The sequence below is a fragment of the Bombus vosnesenskii genome, unplaced genomic scaffold, assembly GCF_011952255.1.
Source record: "Bombus vosnesenskii isolate JDL3184/JDL3185 unplaced genomic scaffold, Bvos_JDL3184-5_v1.1 scf7180000013273, whole genome shotgun sequence".
Taxonomy (NCBI): domain Eukaryota; kingdom Metazoa; phylum Arthropoda; class Insecta; order Hymenoptera; family Apidae; genus Bombus; species Bombus vosnesenskii.
The window spans coordinates 4,851,116-4,873,720 of NW_022882931.1; the positions used below are offsets into that span (position 1 = coordinate 4,851,116).

Below are 22,605 nucleotides of genomic sequence, written 5' to 3' on the forward strand. Positions count from 1 at the left end.
AGAAATATGATTGCAGATGTTTAAGCAATAATAACGAAGCGAAGCTTGAACAGAAGTATCTTATATTTGATATAGTATAGTATTATATTAGTATTATATTTTGCTTTATTATTATTCATGCATACACATTTTAGATGTAGCACTTGTTCCGCTTGAAGAGAAGCAATGAAAATTGAATTACCGAAAGGCATAGGCGAACGCCATGACAGCATCGGAAACGAATTGGAGTTGATCCTCGAACGCTGTATTCTGTTTCGTTAAACGTTCTTTGGTCGTGCAGGGTTTCGTGTACTTCGTATTGTACGGAGTTACGGATGAGTTCGGGTATTTACATTGAAAATGGTCTTCCCAGAATTCTAAAATCATTCGCAACACGTTCCACTATAACACGTTATATTCTTCATTGAAAGATTTCAATAAATTCTATTTTCTGTAATCTTTTTCTCTAATTCTCTCATAGAAACCCTATGTTTCTTAATATATTCTCATTCATTTTGTACTTATTTGCGGTGCTACTATATGTTTGTAGTTTCACGTGGTTTTAAGGAAATTACTATGGAACACACTGAATTCACCTAAATCAATTATTGTTCGAACCATTAGTTTTCGTGTGTAATAGGCGTCTTAAGGGACTAATTGTCTATAATCTGATTGCTATTGCTTACAATCTTTCATTCGAATAAGAAGATTCAGAATTAACGATTTCTATAAGCAGATTATTTTGTGATAATGATATAACAATAAAAGAAAATAATAGACAACAAAAGTATAAAGCAATTAGTGAAACACATAAACAGACGAATGTGTAAGTGTCTATCTCCATGGTGTTATGAAGAGTTAAAAAAACAGTGACTTAAGTAATGGTAAAGACAGTTACATTTTCTTGAAACATAACCAAATATATATAAAAGCTTTTAGGTCTCTTGATCTTTATTTCTCTAATCATTTTATATCGCAAGAAAATCGCTTATGAATGACACTTCTAAATGAGGATCGAAAGAGAAAGTCAGCCTTCAATAAAAGTTTGAAAGAAGTTATACTTCAAATTAGATGCAAAATTGAAAGGAAGCATTTTCTGGAACTAGGTGCCTCCTGTTGTTGTTTCATTCAGATAGTTTCGTTAATCATTTGAGCGTTTAGTTTGGTATGATAGATAGATCACGCAGCCCTGGAGTCGTTATTCACGGAAGTTAGAATTAGCGAAGTTTAACGAAGCTCGCGTGTTTCAGTCGTCCGCTTACCAACAAACCACGGATTTCTTCGGTTGTTCTCGACAGTCAAATTCAGGAAGTATTCTTCGAAACCCTTGACAGGATTGGCTTGAGGTTGAACCGATAGAGTACCTTCGACTTCCGGCTCGTTACCATTGCTAACTAAACCTCTGGCGCTCCATCCATCGCTGCCGATCCACGAAAACGCACCGGTTACATTGAGGCGTCTAACGGCTCTCATAACTCCGGCAACTTCTTGATCCGAGCCGAATATTATGCATCCTAAATAAACAGACGTTAGTGAAAGAAAAGTTGATCGATACCGTTAGCATTTCCACTTTATTTATACTATATTATATTTTATTCATATTTTATAATATTCTCTGCTATTAGAATGACGAAGTTTGGAGCGTTAAACTTTGTCTCTACTAAAAGGAATTAACTAGTTGACAAATGAACATATATGAATTTTTATCAGTTATCAACTTCGAGACATTTATTCTGAGAATTTTTTAATTCTGGAGCTAAGACTATTTTCTCCTAATTCCGTCAGCTTCTTGGTCCGAGTTGAATATTATGCATTTTAAACGAACAGACGACGACGAAGGAAAAGCTAATTGACACTGTCGGAATTTTCACGGGCTACAAGATTCGCTAAGATCTACTATCAGAATTATGAACTCTGACAAATGTTCTACTTTAAAAGGAATTGTAAATGAGATATTTAGATTTTTATCAAATTCATTGAGCTTTAATAGTTCCGTTTTGAAATATTTTAAAAGTGAGAACTGATAATTCTCATAAATGTGGAATGATGAAACTAGTTCACGTGGAAATTATTTCCGATATTTCAGGAAGTTACGAATAATTACAGAAGTTTTATTAAAGAAGACGAAATTCCATATGCATCAATGTAATAACTGTCGTAATTCTACCTCTTCGTTTTCATTCATTCAAAATTAAATTTCCATTTAATTGTACCTAAGAATAAATCGATAATATATGATTGAATATCGATTGAAATTTATATTACGTAAGAAGTAAAGTCTTTTTCAAGTCGCCACAAGAAGAAGGATTTAATTACGTAATTTCGTCTCCTATATCTATCCCTTTAGATCGTCACTCTCTCGGTTATTTGAGTTCGCGAATGGATTAATTATGAATTTTCATAGAATCAAATATTTGCAATAGATGAAACCAGGTCATTCGTAGTTCGAGCAAAAAGATTCTTATTTGCAATCAGTCAAAAATTATCTTCAGTACAAAGAGATTTTCCAGCTCACCTGCTTCATAAATAACGGGACGTAACTCGTTTCAAACATTCTACAAAAGTCCACAGACAACTAGAAAGATATTTTTTGTTGGTTGGAATCAAAGGAAATACGACGGTAGAGATACTTTACGACAGGACTGGAATTTAATTTAATGCAATTGCTGCGTATTTCTTTTTTGCTGCCGTCTCCGCTGCTTTTCCTCCCTTCGAGTCTCTGTTTCAGGGGTGACTTAATTAATTTTCTTGAGAATAGAACCTATCGAAACATCGTGAGCTGAAGACTGGTATAATTTCATTGCAACCTGTATCCATCTAAATACCAGAAACTTTCATTTCTTTTATAGACTATTTTTGTATTCTACTTTTCCCATTATTTTTTCAATATAACAAGCAGAAATTAAACTTTTCACTGTCTTTCACCAAACTTTATCTTTCAGACCAAAAACAATCTTCGATCGTCTATTTTGATACGATACAAAACGCTGCAGATATGTATTGTATCGGTTCTCCATTATCGATTTTCAATTAAGTATTATCCCCTGTATGTCAGAAGCATATTGTCTTTTACCTTTCCTTTGTCTTCATTGGTATTTGATCTTCGATAGGTCCAAGTTTCAAAAAGATTACAGTAGTGAGAAGAAGACAGTAGTGAAAAAAAGACAAACGAAAGTTTAAATCTAAAGCATTTGTACTTCATATCGTATATTTAAAAAAGAAAACAATAGCGATAACCTAAATAAAAAAAATATTAGTTTAGTTTATCCGCAAGCTGTGACTTTCGAGGTTCCCGTAGGGAAATTTTGACTAGACAGTTCTACCAAATTCTAAGCGTTACACAGATTTTGTAAGTTAAAAACAGAAAAATTAGTTTCTAGAAAAGGGAGAAAAAATAATTTCTACTCTCGTAATACTTTTTTGTAACTTCGCGTGAAATTTTCGTTAAAAGAGACAACGAAACTCGTATCTAACATTTAGTACCATTAAATGGAATCAACTAGTTGACAAATTATCATACTCGGATTTTTATCAGCTACAATTCTACGAAAGGTAAAAATTACTCAATAAAAAAGCAACATGTATTTTCCTCCATGCAAATTAATTCGCGAAGTAAACATCTTCTCAATTTTGTTTCGCATACGCCTCGCGTCCGTCCTATCATTTTTCTTCTCGTCTCACACTCTCGACCTTATGTTTCACTGGTGCATTTACGGTGCACTGCTTCTTGACGAAGTTCCGTGTAATCTAGTTCCTCACAAAAAATAACCTTGCAACGAACGAGCTGTTCTACGCGGGGACGAGAAGCTCGAGTCCTTAACTCGACCTTAACTCGAGTCTTAAACAAAGAGTGGCGGATAAATGTGAGAATGGATCTCAGATTGCTCATCGATCAGCCCTGATAAAGTACACATCGATACCGTAGCTGCAACGGTAAGTGAAACGAAGCTGTAGAAGCCGAAGTATCCTTCATAAAAGGGAGCTGGTCAAAGGTTATCCCACCTTTCAACGTTTTGTTCTGTTCGTAGAACAGAGTAATTTCAACTCTGATGAATTCTAGGTATCGCTAAGAGAACAAACAGCTAATGAGAAACGGAGAGCTTCAATAGCTAGAAACTTTGGCTCGCGAATGCCATTTAAACGTTACGAGACGCAAATTAACGCGTTTACTCGTCAGTTTGCACAATAACCGTAAAATGTCGTGATTCGTGGAACGAGGAAGGTTCACGTAATGAATGAGGCATTGATACTACGCGATTTCAAGCAAAAACGTCTGCAACTCAACCACTGAAAAGTCTTGTTAAAAAGGAATTCTAAATAACGAGCTTGGCCTTTCGCTCGGATTTTTAGATATTTTAGACTTTAGTTAATATCTGAAAACACTGGAAAAATTGTAACTATAAAGTTACAGGAGATTCGATCTGTCTGCATGCGTGAAAGTTTCTGGCGAAACAACATGAAAATCACTTTCTGTTTAATCTTTTTTGCTTTTTCATTCTAACGAACTACATGTGCGACGAGTCACGCGATCAACCAAAAGTTTTAGCTCCTATACTATTATTACGAGTATTTTAATGTAGACACATTATACATTTTTGCACCTTGATATTTTCAATAAATGCATCACGGATTTTAGTCTACGCATAATATACGCACAAAAACTTTTTATAGTAAGTGTCGAAACATTTTTGTGTGCCTTTGTTCATAGGGAACTGTTCATTATGGAAGGGTTAAGGAGAACCTAGTGAAAAGTTCAATAATGTCGAATGTTCCTTGGGCAAAACCCGTTCATACGAAATAGGTTACACATAGTTGGATTTTAACTAGCCTACTCTCGCGTCGCGGTAATTCCAGCTTTGTATTCATGAACATTGAAGAACTTTATAGATTTTTCGATACGTCGAACTTTCCTCTTCTGGAGATGCGCAATGTGCACGGAAATATTCCATAACGTGCGATAAATGTTCCAAGTTGCGTTGCAATATTTTACGGCAGGTTTGATTACAAATAAGATTTCTCTGATATCGAGATACATGAGAATTCGTATCATATAAATTATGTTATTCCAAATTAATGGTTTCCTCTATTTGAGAGATAAATTGAATAATCAAATATAGGTATGTATTGATTAAATGTTTGCATTGCTGTTGGTTATTCTAACTACTAAAATAAATTCAAGAATAATATTAAATTATGATAACGATATCGGAGATCACGAAATCAAATTATCTTGCGATCATATTTTTGAAAAGATCATCTGTTAGAAAACTGAAAAATATTGAAAATTTTTACCGATCTTAATTTCGTATAAGATAAATACGTAAATAAAATCGAAAAATTGTTCGTTAAACTTTCTGGTTGATTATTGTATTTGTCTTCGGTCGTATCTGACTCAGGATGGCCGCTTTACTTGATAAAGGAGGCGCTCTTTTAATAGAAACAAAAGCGAAGAGATTCGGTTTTCCAAGTCCTATTTCGAAGGAACTGAGAAGTTACGGGACAAGTCGATGAAATTCCAGGGATTCACGTTTTATCTGGAAAAGTATCGAGTCGTCTTAGCTTCCTCCCATTTTGATAACGAAATGGGAGCACGGTTAAGATAAGAATCTCTATCATTCAAAGCTAAAAGACTCTCTCCTTTTTCTTTTATTATGTTCCACCGGAAGCATCTTTGTTTCACCGTTCTTTCGTTTCAATTTCATGTCGATGGGCCAGTCTTCTCCCCTTCGTCTCGTTTCGATCGATCCCTCTCCCTTTAGTAGCGAGCTTTGTCGTACCAAATACACTTTGATAACTCGATAGAAGTTCGTTTGCGAAATACACGCGAATATTTCGCGAACCGAAAATGTCTCTGTAAATGTTAATTATCGTGTAGAGTGCTATCATTGTTGAGAATTCTCTAAACAGTTTTCTATCTACGTGTAATAAATGCATTTTAGCAGTTGTTTATCGAAGCTGCTTTTACGTGTCGTTTACAAATTCTTGAGAAGTTATTTTCTTGTGAAATCCTTATAAGAAATTCTTCACTTTGTCGTGCATATGTTTCAATAGCTGACTTCAAATTTTTTCTACAAAATATTTTCCTATATAGCGATCATTCTAAATTGTAGAATAAAGATAGAATAAAATTTCTTCATATATTTTTCGTTGCAGTGATTATTAGATTAGAAGAAATATTTAATTTAAGAAATTTTAAGGAATACATAAGGATACTTTAAATCGTAGGATAAAAGTTCAATTTCTTTATACATTTTTACTTTAAATAGGCAAATATATGAACACGGGAAATATTTAATTGGAGAATCTTTTCAAAATGTCTATAAGTTTGCAGATACTGTGGACAATTTTAATTATAGAATAGAAATAAAATAGAATACTTTTGTACATTTTTAATTTTAGAAAATATATGTTCCTTAGCAGTATTCAATTTTCTCCAATGATATCAGCTATTTACGTGCTAGGCAACGCGGTTATATGTAACGCGGTTATAGCCGAAAAATCGATAGCTATGTGTTTAGAGTTGTGAGCTTTCCAATTTACGATTGGTTGCTATCGAGTTGGCCAAACCGGGAATCGTTGCGAGTGGATCTTACGATTTCGGGATTGTTTGCCATTGGATCTTTAATTTATTTCTACAGTTTACTTCTGCTCTGTACTCAAAAATAAGCTAGCTGTGTAGCTTTTCTTCTATTTTATTTATATATCATTTTGATCACGCCTCCGGTTTCAATACTTTTTTTTCTCTCTAAATATTTCAACGTCACGTGAAAGTTATAAATAAAAAAAAAAAAACGATTTTTACAATCCACGTACTTTTTCAAATTTTGTTTCTTTTTTACGAGGAAAAATCGAATATTTCTCACCGAGGGATTTGAATTTCATGCGAAATTCTATTTTTTCTATATTCTGTTACTTAATATTTCGAACAAAAATGGCTTACCTCGTGCTCTCGGCTTGGTTAACAATTTCAAGACTATCTCGTCGTAAGCCTTCTCTTCGGCAACGCCAGAATCTTTCACTAATTTTTCCTTAATGGCGATGCATATGTTGTACTTTCCTAGCAGCTCTTCCAGTTCTTCGAACGCCTGTAACAAACCGAACAGTGTCTTCGTAATTACATTGAATTTCTATTTTCTTCGTTTCTGTTTATCAGTGTGTATGGCGACTGCGACTCTAAGCAGACTTTGAAACAACGAGACGAAAGAAGAAAAGACAGCAAAATCCCGTTTCAAAGACGACGATGCTGAGCGAATTAGGCACTTTGCCTTTGATACAAAGATGCACTCTTGAATACGACATAAAAAGGTTAATACATCTCCGAGATGGATTATGCTTGTAAATAGCGAGAAAAATAAAAAAAACGAACTGGTAGCTAAGAACGTGGAACGAATCTCTATACTGGAATTCGTTTCTCCAACGGTCCTTTCGATTCGTCAGGAAAAGACAAGGGAGTGAAAAAAAAGATGGATAGCCTCGTCTAATAAAGATCTACGTTCTTTTGATCGATTCTGATTTCATTCCGGGGGAAAATAGTTTAATTCGCGTCGTCGCGTAATAAGGTCGCTCGTTATCGATTTCCGTTTTACGATAGGTAAACTTTGCCATCTCTGTGTCCTTCCGTGTTGATCGATCCGCCGTTACACGTGTCTGATGTTGATCTCTCGACAGATTGCCGCGATCCGATGATTCGACCCGTGGAAATAAATTACGCGTTAGCACCCGCCCGGTTAATATCGGCTCTTAGATGTCAAATACATCCGACGTGAGCCGAGATTAATTTCTCGTTTCGTTCAAACAACTAGCATAAATGGACGTAATGCTGTCGATGATAGCGTGTATCTCTTAGGTAATTACACAGAAATGGCTGCTTGATCGATTCGATACGAGGTTTTTATTGATTTCAAGTGTTATTCGTTCAAGTTATTCGTTATTCATTGCGTTGTACTACGTAGCCTTCCTATAAATCGTATTCTTGACGGAAGAAAGACATCGATTTCGTGAATCGGAATTGTTTGAAAACGTTTATAGTGTTGTCTAAGCTTCAACGATGTATTAGTTGTCTTCCAGAGTTTATTATTATTTTGTTGCAGCGTTTAACTACTTTCAACGGTAAAACTTGTCAGATATGTATCATTAATAGTTACGTCGGATTAATTCTTACGGTACAATGATTCGATAAATAAAGATAGTAGTAGACGTGTATAAAAATATTTTCTGACTATTTTCATTTAACGAATGATCGTAACTAAAAACATGACTATATCTTCGTGAACAATTGTCCATTCGTAGAAATGGTACATAGCCATTTCGATAAGATACGAATACCAATGTAGAATGGCGGGATAATTCATCTGTCATCTGTTGATACGTTGTCATCTGTTGTTGTTTATCATAAAAAATCGTGCGATCTTATCTGAAGATGGGAATTCGCATCACATACTTTTTTCTTTAAACAAATATTTGACGAACATTATTTGCCACGTCAATTGCAAATAACGAACATTATACGTATATTTTATTTTATTTAAAATTCATATCCGGTATAGATTTTCAAATTAATCCGTTGGAAATATACTGGGCTATGGATTTGTTTAAGAGAAAATCTGCGATGTTAACGAATTTTGGTTATCCACGAATTATAAAACTTCCTATATCCCCGGAATCATCGAATACATTTTCGCGAGAACTTACGACAGGATTAGGGAGATAAAAAAGAGAACAAACACGCGGAACGGTAATTTACAACGTTCATTTTTCTTCGCTCGGTCGAATCAGTTTCTAACGATAATGAAAATGCATACGCGCGTACCGCAGCCACGCGAGGATAAGCATTATATTGAAATAAAGTATGCAGCGTGAATGTGTCGCAGAAAAAGGGAAAAATGTCGTATATCCATGCATCGTGCAGCGAGAATAATTCAAGCTTGGCAGCAGCGAGTAACGAGAATGCAGAAATCACCGGAGGGTATCGTTAAAGATTCAAGAGAATTATTAGACTAACGTAGCTCGTCGCTCTGCTGTCTGCATGATCCATCTTCCCATTTTCTTCTCCTCGAAACGTAACAGCATTTTACGCTTCTTCCCTATTTTTACGAGCAAGCAATTTTCTCAAATCACAGCGAAAAGGAAGGAAGAAAGAAGAAGTCCCGATAATTCGTCGACGATTTCACAGTCTGACCTGTTTCCTTCCGCATCGATTTAGGACCATATTATACTTATGAGAGAACCGTCACATCGGTTACAAGGAAATTAATGAGATATGTTATAGCAGGGCCGTGACTTGCCAAAGCTGTTCCCGTAATTGCTCGTTCGAACATCTTAATGTAACATATGAAGCTGTACAAGTTTTACGAATCGCGTTATTTTCATGTAGCTGTTACACAGATGGTAAATTATCATAAATATTAGCAAGTGTTGGAGTTTCGAACGAATGGCCAATGTACCATTGGCAAGTAAATTTCCCATTTACGAATGGGAAGTCGTCAATTCCATTTTTGCGAGATATACACAATAGGAATTGCATAATATCACGCAGAACATTACGGCCGATAAAATGGAACATAAAAGCAATCGTGCAAGTGTTTCATAGGAAATATAGGTGCACGAAACTTCGAGAGAGCAGCCACATGTACGAAAAGACAATGATGATGAATGGCTGTTTTTAGATGATGATATCAAATGGAAATTTTGATAAATAGTTCTGTCGTTCTTCTTTTATGAAAAGAGGAGTTAATTTGAGTGGGATGAGGAGTGAGATAGTTATCACTAATTGTGGAAGAGAATGTAGGTAGAACCTGGGAAAGATAAAGTAACAACTTTAACGTAGAATGAATCGAGAAAACAGACGCAGCTGTAGAATGGAGGTAGGGAGAAGAGAGAAGAAAGGAAAGAAGAACATAACAGCATTGTATTCTTCTTCCCAGTATCTTCCAGGGGATGATATTTGATTTCTTGAACTTTGGTCAAACTAGAATGTTTTGCAAGAAATAGTTTTAGTCCGAAAACGGAAGAACAAGAAAAAGAAGTGGTAGGAGAAGAAGACGATAAATGCCGTTGCGTTATTATATAGTATCATCTTTGTTATACTTTGCAAAGAAGATGGTATTTAAATTTTTCGATTTCAATGGAGCTGAGGACATTGCTGGAAGGACGCTTAGAAAAGAAGAAGAGAGGAAGGAGGAGGAAGAGTAAAAGGAAAAAACGAGATGGCAAAGGAGAAAAAGAAGAAGAAGAAGATGAGAAGGAAGGAGAAAAGAAGATAAATAATATTGCTTTCTCGTATTCAATACTTTGCAGATAATAATATTTAATTTTTCTAATCTCGTTCGAACTATTGTAAGAGTGTCACGGAAAGAAATAGAATTTAGGTCAAGGAAGAAAAAAGAGAAAAGAATATTTAATATCTCTGGTTTCGTTCTTCTTGTATGTATATGTACATCAATTGAAAATACTGTCTTGTATATATAGAGTGTAACGTATGGAAATGAAGGGTACATCTTAAACCCTCAAGAACAAAATGCATTCAGTAACAGTATACGTGCTTGTGTGGGAAGGAGAAAGGACGTGCATATGTCATTGTTGAATCAATATCTAGGTCAATGGCGTTCCGCCGGCCATACACCTGTTCATTGTTCTGTAGTGGTGAAGTGGATACGTGATGAGTCGCGATAAATTACAAGCGAAGTTGACAGAATGTACCACAATTTGGCTGTCACGGGTACATACGACGTGACATCGTACAACGTATAACGCACAATATGAGACGATCCACCAAAAAAGAAGAAGAAAAGAAAAGAAGAAACTATGTAATATTTTCAAAATTAACTCTAAAATTCTGTATTTTATTCGTGAAAGCAAATTATGTATAAATTACCAGTTTGACTACTTTAATGTTCTATTTGTTGCGTGTACTATGTACATGTATGAAAGAGTTTGAAGTGGACAGAAGTACGTTTCGAGATATACCTGATTTTATTTTAAAAACAAATTAAATCTATGCTGTAAGTACATAGAGTAATCTATCGCAATCTATCGAGATCTAACTCGAAACATGCAAGCATTATCGTGCCACGATCACGCCCTGTATTCACGTCCCTTTCATCGTTTTCAATCAGTACATTTCATGGAATACCTAGCTTCCCCTCGCATTGGATCGCGTGAAAATTCGATTTTACCGTGTACGTGAAAGTCAATTTTATACCATTACAGACGTCTGGTTATTATACCACGCTTTGAACGAAGAAGAGGGATAAACGTGAGATGGTTATCGAAACAAGAAAAGGTTATCCTTTCAACCGTATCTGAGCGAATATTTATCAATCTCGAAATTCCACCGTATCGCGATATTGTTTATTGACTGTGACATTTTTATAAGATATCTGTATCCACTAGATCGTTTAATGAACGATTGTCGTCGCTTTCGTCGCTTTATTATACTTTTTCCCCGCGATACAACGAGTTTATATTCATCTTGACATAAGATCGTGCTTTCACGCGACACATGAATGGTAATTAGAACACCTTCGAGATACCACGGTCATCAATCTTTTTTTGCGACATGGTAGCACTTACCGGCGGTATCAAGATTTCAGAGCTTAGATAGATCAGCGCATTGTTGACTTCGAGTCCTTTTAAGCTTGAGAGTTCGCGAGATAAGAGATGTTAGAGCTTTTTGATCTGAACGTGCCTAGATCAATATTTCTTAAAATTTAAAGCGACGTTTTCGAACCTCGAGCCTTCAAGATCTACGCTTTCCAATTTATCTATTTATCTAAGCTTTTCAGCTTTCGGGAACTGTGCTTTCAAGATTGAAGCTTCCGGACTTTGAAAATGTCGAGATTCGAGTTTTTAACTTCGACTAGAGACAACCGTTTTAAATCTGGAGCTTCTGTGGTTCTTTAAAAGAGTAAAGTCCTTAAATTTTTAATTTTGATGTTAAATCTTCTCAAGCTTGAGTTCTTGTGTTAAAAATTCTCCCATTTTAAATTTTCAATGACAACGTTTCCTGACTTTGGAAATTCCAAGTTCGTGGCTACTAACTCTTAAAGATTCGAGACTAGATCTCATTAACCACGAGCATTTGACCGTTGGCCGTAAATTTTTTAAGTCAAGGTTGTTTGGCTATCTATTGAATTATTTCGAATAGAGTTTCATACGGTTTAGGATAAGATCAGTATCAGTATGGAGTTTAATTTAGTAATTGTCCTATTATCTTAAACGACGTATACCTGTACAGCAATTTCGTGACGTTAGAGCTGCTTTTATACCAGAAGAAAATTTGGGCCGAATATTGTGTTATAGAACGGATATGCTGGTCAGAAAAATGAAATTCCAAAAGGTAAAATACGGAATTAAATAAATGTTCAAATATTTTCCAGGGCCACTATATGGCTATCGCTCATACGAATCCATACGGTTCAATATTCAGTTGGGAAATTATTAATTGGATGCATTACTTTCTACGTTCTTATGGAATTAGTAAGTTGTAAATTTATGTAATCAAAATCAAAAGACTTAACCATAGTATCTTTGCGTATAATAATAACCTTAATGTATAATTAAATACACGATTCGGCGATATATTCATCGATCTCAGGTATTTTTCTCGAAATAACATCGATAGTCTTTCTGTCAATTTAAAGAAATCTACTTTGTCCATATAAATTTAAGAAAATTTTCTACATTTCAATTTATGAAGTCGATCGGTGTAACTTTTCACCGGCACGATTAATTTTTAATAACATTAACGGACGAATATTGATCGACATTCACACGAATCCGAGTTGACTTCGATACGAATAAATAAGACAAGGCTTATCATCTATTCGAAGGAATTTTTTACGCGCAGAAAACTGCATCTGTCCCATCGGCTGGCGTGAGGGTAATGTGGGCCATGCAAGGTCGTTTGTTATGTAGCTACGTATTTCGAGAAGAACGTAATTAGGTGTGTGCCTGTTTTCTCTATCGTACGTCTGCTCCCTTCCTCGTTTTTCCGTCTATTCGCGCTGTGTAAAATGTCGCGGGATTGACTATATGCACGCGATTTAACGTGCCTAGAATGAAGTATTTAACGGACTGTAATGTAATCTCGGTCGGTTGGTGGGTACCATTCTAATTGCGTTCGTTCATTCACTCGCGCTTAACACGATGAATTTATTCGACCACGATTTCCAACTGTGCAGCTAGTTGAATGTCATGCCGATTTAAAGTACGTCGAGCTCATTAGTTCTATAATTAATTGCACTTGAATTATAATTTCGAAATATACATGTTGGATATGAAAGAAAGAGGAGATCGAATCTAGAGCTTTTAAATATTTTCTTTCATTTTTTTAGAGATTGTTTCAGGATTATATATGTTCTTTCCTTTTCCAAGGTAAATCAGTCCTGTTTTTTTAGCATTATCGTTTGATGTTGTTTCAGAGATAATTGTAGCAGATATTTAGTTTGATAGGGAACGTACACGAACAGAGAGATTTCAAAGTTTGATAATGGTTGGCGTACCTGTGTCAACAGAACGATAAATGAACAATTAAATTAGAGGTAGCCGAATGTTCCAAATCGTGAAAATCGATATTGTAGATATACATAATGCTAAATGGACAAATGGAAGTTTAATATTAATACTTGCGTATATGAATATTATTGTTATAACTTGTATTCGACACTTTTTACCACGTTACGGTAACTGGAATATACAGGATGTTCGACAACAGATGGTAGAATCAAAATAAAACGAATATGAAGAATAAAAAAGATACGACACTTCGTCTGTTATTTAATATTATAATATCTAAGAAGCTAGTAAAATATCTCTGAAGCTTGGGAAACTTCTCTAAGCGCCAGAAGATGGATGTACAGTGATTCTCAAAGCCTGTATATAACATTGATTAATTGCCCTTGTCAAATATAGTTCCATAATTTTGTAAAATTAGCAGTTGAACTTTCTTTTATCCATCATTGCACATTAAACGGTTAAATTATCTTCCTATGATTCTCCATATCTATCTAAACGTAAGTTTCCTTCGAAATTTAACATTCCAGAAATAAATCTTCTTTATAAAAGTTTCAACATTTCAATCTGTTCTGCAAAACTTGTCACAAAATTTCTTAAAACTTTGGATGGAGGTCTGGTAGGTAGCGTACGTTGCATGTTATATATCATGTGTCTGATGTAATATCACATGGTTGACATATCCAACTACTCGCTTGCACTGTATCAAACGTAACTTTCAATTCTAGCTTTACCCTCAGGAAATTTCATTCTTCCATTTCTTTCAGTTACAGACGCTAAACGTATTTTATCCTCTTTAGAAATCTTTTCTCTCCATCGAGAATATTGTACAATTAATATATTAATCCAGCGAGGGCTTACTTTCAAAATCAATGTTTATTACTGTTATTATTCTCACTTTTTGCTGAATTATCCTGATTACTTAGTGGCTTATTATTTCTCGTTTTTCCTAATCTTTCGCTCGTATATTTCTCGTTAAAACCCTTCTGCCATTCTTTTATTTCTTTTTACAATCCCATTAAACTATTATTATTACCTCTCCCTTTTTTTTAGACTTTTTCCCCTTTTAAGCTAAAAGAATTGGAGATACCAATTATCGTGGAGTTCGATGTCGAACGAGTCCATTAACATCGATATTGCAACATGCATAGTCCGTTTCGGTTGCCGATGTATATCGATATGAAATACAGAATCGTTTATTTACATGCATGCATTTACACTACGCTCGTCTATTAATTTCGTTGTCGTGGTACTCTAATGAGATGTAAAGCCGATTTGTTTTATGCACGCACGCTACTCGTTTCGTGATCGTATTATTAACAGGCGAGTGTTCAAGATTTTGCACGCGATATGTTCATTTTTCATCTGTTTCCCTCTCGCTCTCTACCCTTTCTTCAATTGTTTTCTTTCGTTCAACGAATTAATTCCGAATATTATGCATGCATGTTACAAACGTATTCTTCTTCTACATTGTTTCGCGAAAACGTAGCGAATTTTATCTTCGTGTCTCTTTTCCATTCCTCGTTTTTCCGATATCTTCATTGCACAATTGCAATTAAAATGTCGTTATCGTCTTTTTCTCCTTCATACGTTACCATCCTTTCCAGTGAAATTAAAATTGGAATAGACGATTTATAAATGGAAGTACAAAATTAAGATAAATGGAGGAATATAATTATCTGACATAAAATTTATTCGATTCGGAATATCAACGTGGAACGAGACTGTACCGTATCGGTGAAATTAGTTTGAAATTTCAAAAACAAATTGTTGAAATCAATAATGGTACATGTAAATTTATGCCAGTAATATAAAAGACAAAGGTAATAAAATTCACAATTAAGGAATAGTTAAAGAATCTTTTCTCTAAAAATTAAGACTATTAGGCCGAATGATAAGTTCATTCGCATTTTCTTAAGTAGTAATTACGAGAGATAAGGAATTGAAATAAATAAAGAACGAACGAAAAAGTATTGATATCGATAAGAAGATATTAAACATGAAATAAAATATCTATTGACTTAAAAATTATTATCTGTCGTATATACAAAGACGAACACATATAGTATCCGTTATATCGTCACGCGGTTTTAGTTCACGCACGACTAGTGTGAAGGAAAATTTCAGTAAATTTCTCTCCATGACATTCACTGCTAAGAATAATTCCCCAAAATAACTCAGTTCTCTGTGGTTTTAATTACGCTCGATTAGCATAGTGGCGGTTACGACAGCAATAGGAAGTCGTGGAGCAGGCGGGAATGAGTGACGCGCCGTCAGACCCGGAAAAAGAGGAGACCGTCCAAAAATGAATACATACGTTGGCAAGTTGCAGCCTAGAATTGTACCTTTGTGATCGTCACGTTAAACAAGGCAGCCCGCGGCCGAAACAGAGAAAATGAAAGAACCCTGACGACTAGCGCGCTCTTGCATGGAGTTATTTGATTACGTATATGCCAGGCAAATGAGATATACTACAGTTTCTGGTCTGCCGTGAAATATTTAGTGAATTGTGGTCGAGTAGCTTTCACGTTCTTTGGCTGAACGGATGCTAGAATGCAGTTTCGTGGATTTTAATGTAAATTAATGTGACTACAATTTAACGGTATCAAAAGCACTCTCTATTTTTTATATAATCTCATCCTTCTTTGCCTTTTTATTTAAAAAAGTGGGGAACGTGACAGACAACAAAAAATATAAACTGAGGATGTATAAGAATTATTTGACAATTTAAAAAAATACATGTACTGATTTACCCTTCGCAATGGAGTTTATGGTTTGGAAAATGAAGAACGATGGCAATTCTGTTTAAACAAAATAAAATTCGTGGAGTAGAGAACAGATTTATACTTTTGTTATATTCAACTACTAATTGACAGTGACAAGTTTCTGAAAATTCGACGAAATAATGTCGTATTCATTCGACTCGTGTGAAGGGTGCGTTGCGGTAATTTGATCATAGAGATTCATTTATTTAAAAATTACAATGAATACGCCATGTGTGATGGTTAAATGGATATTTTCAGGAGTTGATAACTGCAGCTGTGATCGCATTGTCGGTTGAATGCATTGTTTCAGAACACTTATCCGGCCGAATCAATTAACTGTTCGTACCGAATTTCACAGGGGCGAGATCGTATTTTTCGCGCGTATCCGCTGATTTTCTCTGTGCACATCGGCGCGATATATCCCTGTTAATTCATCACTCATCCTCATTGCAGTTACGTATAAGTTCAATAATTATCTTCACGTCGTAATTCAGGTATCGGTCATTAAAACGATAGATATTCCGCTTCACGTGATTTATTTTTTGGTAAAATGGAAATGGAACGAACGATACACTAAAGGGCGGTTTCTACGAAAATTATCTTCCCATTCATAGAAATGATATAAAAGAGAACAGTGAATTTTTACGAATCTTGTTTATGAATATATAATACCGGTCAGTATAAAATATACAATGCTTCATTTTGTAGAAAATGAACATAGCTATTTAACGAAAAATAAATACAGCTGTTTAACGAGTATACTTATGATATTTATTTATTATTACTATTATTTATTATTATTATTATTTATTAATGTCTAATGGAAATCACTATTTGGAACTTAAAAAGACCAATGACCTTTTCTCAAATTTTTCTCAAATCACACATTATATATATTTGTACACTACATTTTCAGCAATAACATAAAAATTTAATTAATATATACAATTTGTAAAATATCTGGCTTAATATCAATGGAGAAAAACATACGTTACCTTAATTCCGTAATTGCTTTCCTCGTATATAATAGATACGTAACGCCACCCTATATTCCTCACGATGTCCACCATTGCTTTTACTTGATAGTGATCGCTCGGTATTGTACGCGAGAAATATTCGAAGCGTTGCTTGTTGGACAATTCCGGGCTGGTTGAGAAGAAAGAGACCTGAAAGAAGTCGAAAGTTTTTATCTTTAATGCCCCTTTGTATTTCGAAGAAAACTATCGAGTATGCCTTTCAATCAATCTCATTAGTAACGTTCATATTCAATTCTAACTTGAATTTTCGACCTCTGAGTTTCTTCGAAACGTTATTCCATTAATTTTGTAAAACTAGAGTATTCAAAAACTTTTTATATTTGCCTGGAATATTTTAAATATTCTATAAATTTTTAAAATAATATCAAAAGAATATTTTTCTGATTTCATTTTTAGAATAATTTTCTCATTCCCCTGTGTTACTTGGCTTTTCCAAAACATACAACAAGCATTATGCGCGAGAACATGAGTTATGCATATACATTGCTCTACAAATTCGTCTAGCGTAACTCGGATAGAATTAGTTTCCGTCTCATATGCTTGGGGACAAATGTCTAGCCATAATTACGTGTCGCTAACTTATGCCGCGATTCATCGCATAACATAAAACAACTTCCCAACATTAATCTTTTCCATATATTTCTTGCATTTTTAATTCGAAACTATTATATAAATTTCATTTTCTAAAACAATATCAGATACAAATATAGTACGTATCTCTATTATCCTAAGAATAAAAGCAATAGAGGTTGATGTATTTTTCTTGTATTTCTAGATAATTTGCAAATATTTGTAGGATGCGCGCAAATTTTCTCTGTGCACGTGTATATTTACCCATAATGTCGGTCATTTCGACGTTATATCTCGCGTAGTGGAACGCTAATAGAGGCATCGTAATAACGCACGATGAATTTAATTAGGACGTGAAATTGGACTCGTTGAAATTATTAAAGTCTCGTGTTTACTCGTTGTTCACTATCAGAATAATTTTAAGAGAAATCATAGCGATAGAAGTAAGTTAAACTTTTCTTCAGATGAGAGTAGTTTTCGAGATAAGTATGAGGATTTCCTTCTAAAATTTCGTAAGTGCGTTCGAAGTTGCCTCCAAGTATTCCGACGAAAATTATCGCGAAGGAAAACTACGAGTAAGCTCTTAATATCTACCAATCCTTATCTCAGATTTTCAATATCCAGACTGTTATTACTGTTTGTTTTCTTGTCTGGACAGAATAGCTACATTAAATAATTAATAATTCTTCCGTAGAATCGAGAATCGTAGTTTATCGATCTACAAATGTTTATCGTTTTAAAATTGTGTTCACTGTTGTAGGAATTTCACCAACACGATTTTTAAATTTCCAATTATACGAACGCCTATTTCTCTCTGCCTCTCTTTGGATTTGCATAAAATGCAAATACGAGATTAAATATGCTCGAATTACAAACTCAATTTTTTTGGATGGTTAAATAGTTATTAAGAATTTTTATTCAGAGGTTACGAAACAATCTTGAGACATTTATTCTAAGTGCAATATTTTTTAGTTTCACGTCGTAAACGATTACAGGTCCAGATTACTTCAGTTCATGATTATACAATTTTCTGAAATTTTCTATAAGCTTCGCAATTTTTATGCATAATAATTCTCAAACTCCTCATTTACTACCTTTTCCGTTTTTACACGAATTTCGGTGACTGAGAGGGTTGCATTTTATTCTCTTTATTTATATTTTTTCCGATTTGCTCCCATTCATTTTGTCATTCATATAAATTTAAATGACTAACAGGATTCCATTTGGTATTTCTAATTTTCTCTATTTATATCTCTCTCCAATTTATTCCCTATATTAATTTCCTTATTTACATAAATTTAAATAGCCAACAGAATTCTCTTCTTCTCCTGTTTCCAGGTTTCTTTATAATTTTCATGTAATTATCAATTTTTCTTACCAGTGTGTTATTTTTCCTTTACGTTTTTTGACATGGATCCGAATGATCAACCGGATTCCATTTTTTAACTGGTCTCCGCGATTTATTTCGGTTGAGCGGCTCTTGATGGGCGCACGACATTTTTCGCGAGCAGTAACGAAAGAACGCGCTCGAGTGAGATTCAAGCCCGATCTCCGGCAGGATTTTCGTTCGCTGTTGTATAGTCGTAGCCAGTCCACGGGTTGCGCCCGTGGAAGATGAGTTTATGTAGCGAGAAACGAGTCTGCGTTATCTCCTGTTACGCTGGGAGCAGCTCAGCTTCTCTCCACAACGTTGCACGCCATTTTATCCCAGGCACTTTCTGCGTTTTAGCATCTGGTAAATCCATATAGAATGGACCGAATATATTTATCAATTTCTTTCAGGCACAGATTTTTCTCCATACCTGTTAACTTTTTGCTAAAATATCGCTATTATATGATATGATTTTCATTTAAAAGATGGGAACCTTCTTATGCGATAATTTACTCGTCAATGATATCGTCATAGTTAGGTAGGTATCAAGTGGCAGATTATGAATTTCTCTTCTTTATTGAAGCGATTTAAATCTCCACGAACAGATTATTTTGCAATAGATTGTATATTATAAATTACTTTTTTATGCCTTCAAGTTCCAATCCTTCAAAAACAAAAGATAGTTTGCGCAAACAAGTTCTACAATCTGATAACTTTCCAATCGGAGAGTCACTTGCGATTAATTTCTAATTTAGAGAATTCACTCGTAGAATTTTATTTCTTTCGTTATCGAACATGCTACTCTTATGTGAAATATTTGCTAGTATTAGTAATTTGTAAAATCTCTCTAAAATTATGGAAACACGATAGAGCGACTTCTTTGATGATGTTAGATATTTGTTTAATCTGCAGTAGTTTCTATAAATAAGATTTGTATAGGTTTTAACAGTTTTTACTTTTTCAATGAACGATTTAATCATCAGCTCGCAATCTTTTCGAAGATATTTTCTTCTGTCTTTCGAGTTCTATCTTTGACCATCGTATTCCCATTTATCTGTCTTTTCCTTCCGTTTTTGCTCGCCAAGATTAGTTTTTGTAGACTTTTCTTCGATCTTTCCAGATTCATTTTTCCTCTTCGGCCTTTAAGCTTCCCCTGTCCGTTCTTGAGGAACAGGAGAGGTTCAAGTAAGGGTGATAGGAGAAAGGTGAGATAAATGATGAATGAGAACGGTTGTAATGGGCTGATCTACTCGTTCATGGGACCGATAGACCCGTGTCTTAACCATAAAATCATTTAATAGCTAGAACAACGAATCTCTGCAAAAGGGGATTTCTAAAAACAGAAATCGATAGAAAGTTCTCTTTCTTCTTATTTTAAGAAAAAGAACAAGAAGAGAACAAAATTAAAATTTTAGATTACAGCTTTTATATGTATAAATTCTCGTGAATGAAATTTATAGAAAGTGTTGGATGCTTCCGCTTCTTTATTTTATTTTCATTGTTTCAATGAATCAGTTTAGTACTTATGTCGAAACGTTTTTGCGTTTTCACAGGTAGTCTCATCCCGAGGTTGTTTCGAAATTGCAAATCCCTTTGTGAAGCGACTAAATGACGTTATCGTTAATTGAAACGGACCGGCTGCGCCCAAACCGCGCGAAATTGCAGGCCCCGTTGCAGAGACCTCAATAAAAGCGAAATAAACGAACGCACTCGATCGCTTTCGAGTCTTTCTCATATCTCGAAACAAAAGCTTTCAGCAGTTTCCCGATAGTTCTACAAATCCGTTACCATTCTCAGGTATTGTACTCGGCAAGCATATAAATGACAACTAACAAAGGAACAAATTGCAATTGTTGTACACCTTAGAATACGATCGCTAGATTGCGGATTTTTATGCATTTATGGGAAGCTTTAAGATACAAAAATCCATGGAATGTACATAATTTACAAAATCATAAAAAATGTGCGAAGTATAGTTATCCCTTATGATATTTAATAGTCGAAACAATTTTCTACTTGAGCTCAATTTTTGTTTAATTACATAAAAACGCGAATTTGTACAAATATCAGTAGTTTAACAATCATTGACAAAGATCTTCATACAATTCTTATAACTAGGCTATTTTTATTTACATAAAGCATATTGTACTTATTATGTAAATCTAGATAAGTATACAGTAATATAAAAGTACAAAAGTATTTTCCAATGAAGTGTCTTTTTTCAGGTGCTATACATTTCATTCTTATAATACTAAAGTTTCGTAGTCGTAAAATATTCTAAAAATACTCATAAAAATACTCTTAAATGATACGAAATTTAATATAGTCAATTAGATCTAATTAATTGATATTTAAAAGTAATATCAAAAATGCAACGATGCGCAAGTACTTATAACCACTATGAGTGAAACAGCTTTTAATCATTTTGGAATAGTATTACACTGTAATTTTGTATCGTAATATCGTAGGGTTTTTTGTTTTAATAAAAATGACCTTCTTATAGATTGTACGAATTTAAATAATTATGTAAATTCAAACGAAAATTATTGTTCTCTGTTCGTCATTCTTTTTCGTTTCATTATAGTAATTATCATGGAGAATAATAGAGTTTTGTTTCATTTCCTTTGAGACATTTCTTTGGTGAGATTACATCGAATACTAAATGAATTTTGGCCAATGATTATGCATTTGCAAACGATATGTGTTTGCAGCAGTCGTTTCACGCTACTGGACACTGTAAAATTACACGATTTTCGATGTGTCAAAACTCGTTGTTCCGAATGAAATCACGAGACCTCTAAAATGCTGTTCATATAATCCACAAGTATCCAATAAGGCCACTGATAGGCCAATAGCGGCGCGACTCTTTACCATTTGCTGATTGTTGCTGAATTACTTATGTAATTGCAATTCGTATTGTTGGCTTGCAGCGTAGTTATTGGTTTGTTCTCTTGTCAACTGCTGCTTTTATTGCTGGCTATAATTGCCATACATTCTTTTCATTACGACTTTCTTACAATTGCGATCCTTTTTAAAACCCAGGAGATATTACACGAAATATTGCAAAATTATTGTCCCGAAGAGTATTTCGTTTTTCTTAACGCTAGAACTAAAAATGATGAGTTTTATATTTTTTGATTTTGCAAATTACTGAAAGCATGCAGATGCTTTTGGCAAAATTAATTCTCAATGTTTTTCACTTTTTTTCTCCAGAACTGTTTTCGATGTTCGTAAAGCGCAAAACTAGTCGTTAGCAAAGTTTTTTATTAATTATTATTAGGTTGTCCCAAAAGTTTCTTTCGTTTTATAAGGAAATAATCGATGCACAATATTTTTTGTTTTATATTATTTTATTGAATTATGTATGATT

General features: G+C 34.3%; 1 protein-coding gene across 1 annotated transcript in view; it reads right to left on the bottom strand.

Annotated features, from left to right (window-relative positions):
• The window catches only part of LOC117231798, a 174,302-nt gene that overhangs the window by 9,248 nt on the left and 142,449 nt on the right, over positions 1-22,605 (bottom strand). The window contains exons 3-6 of the mRNA XM_033490588.1: positions 17,252-17,422; positions 6,920-7,064; positions 1,242-1,493; positions 182-356 (exon numbers count right to left, since the gene is read on the bottom strand). Coding sequence (XP_033346479.1) covers positions 182-356; positions 1,242-1,493; positions 6,920-7,064; positions 17,252-17,422 — 743 coding nt within the window. The remainder of the gene's footprint in view (positions 1-181; positions 357-1,241; positions 1,494-6,919; positions 7,065-17,251; positions 17,423-22,605) is intronic.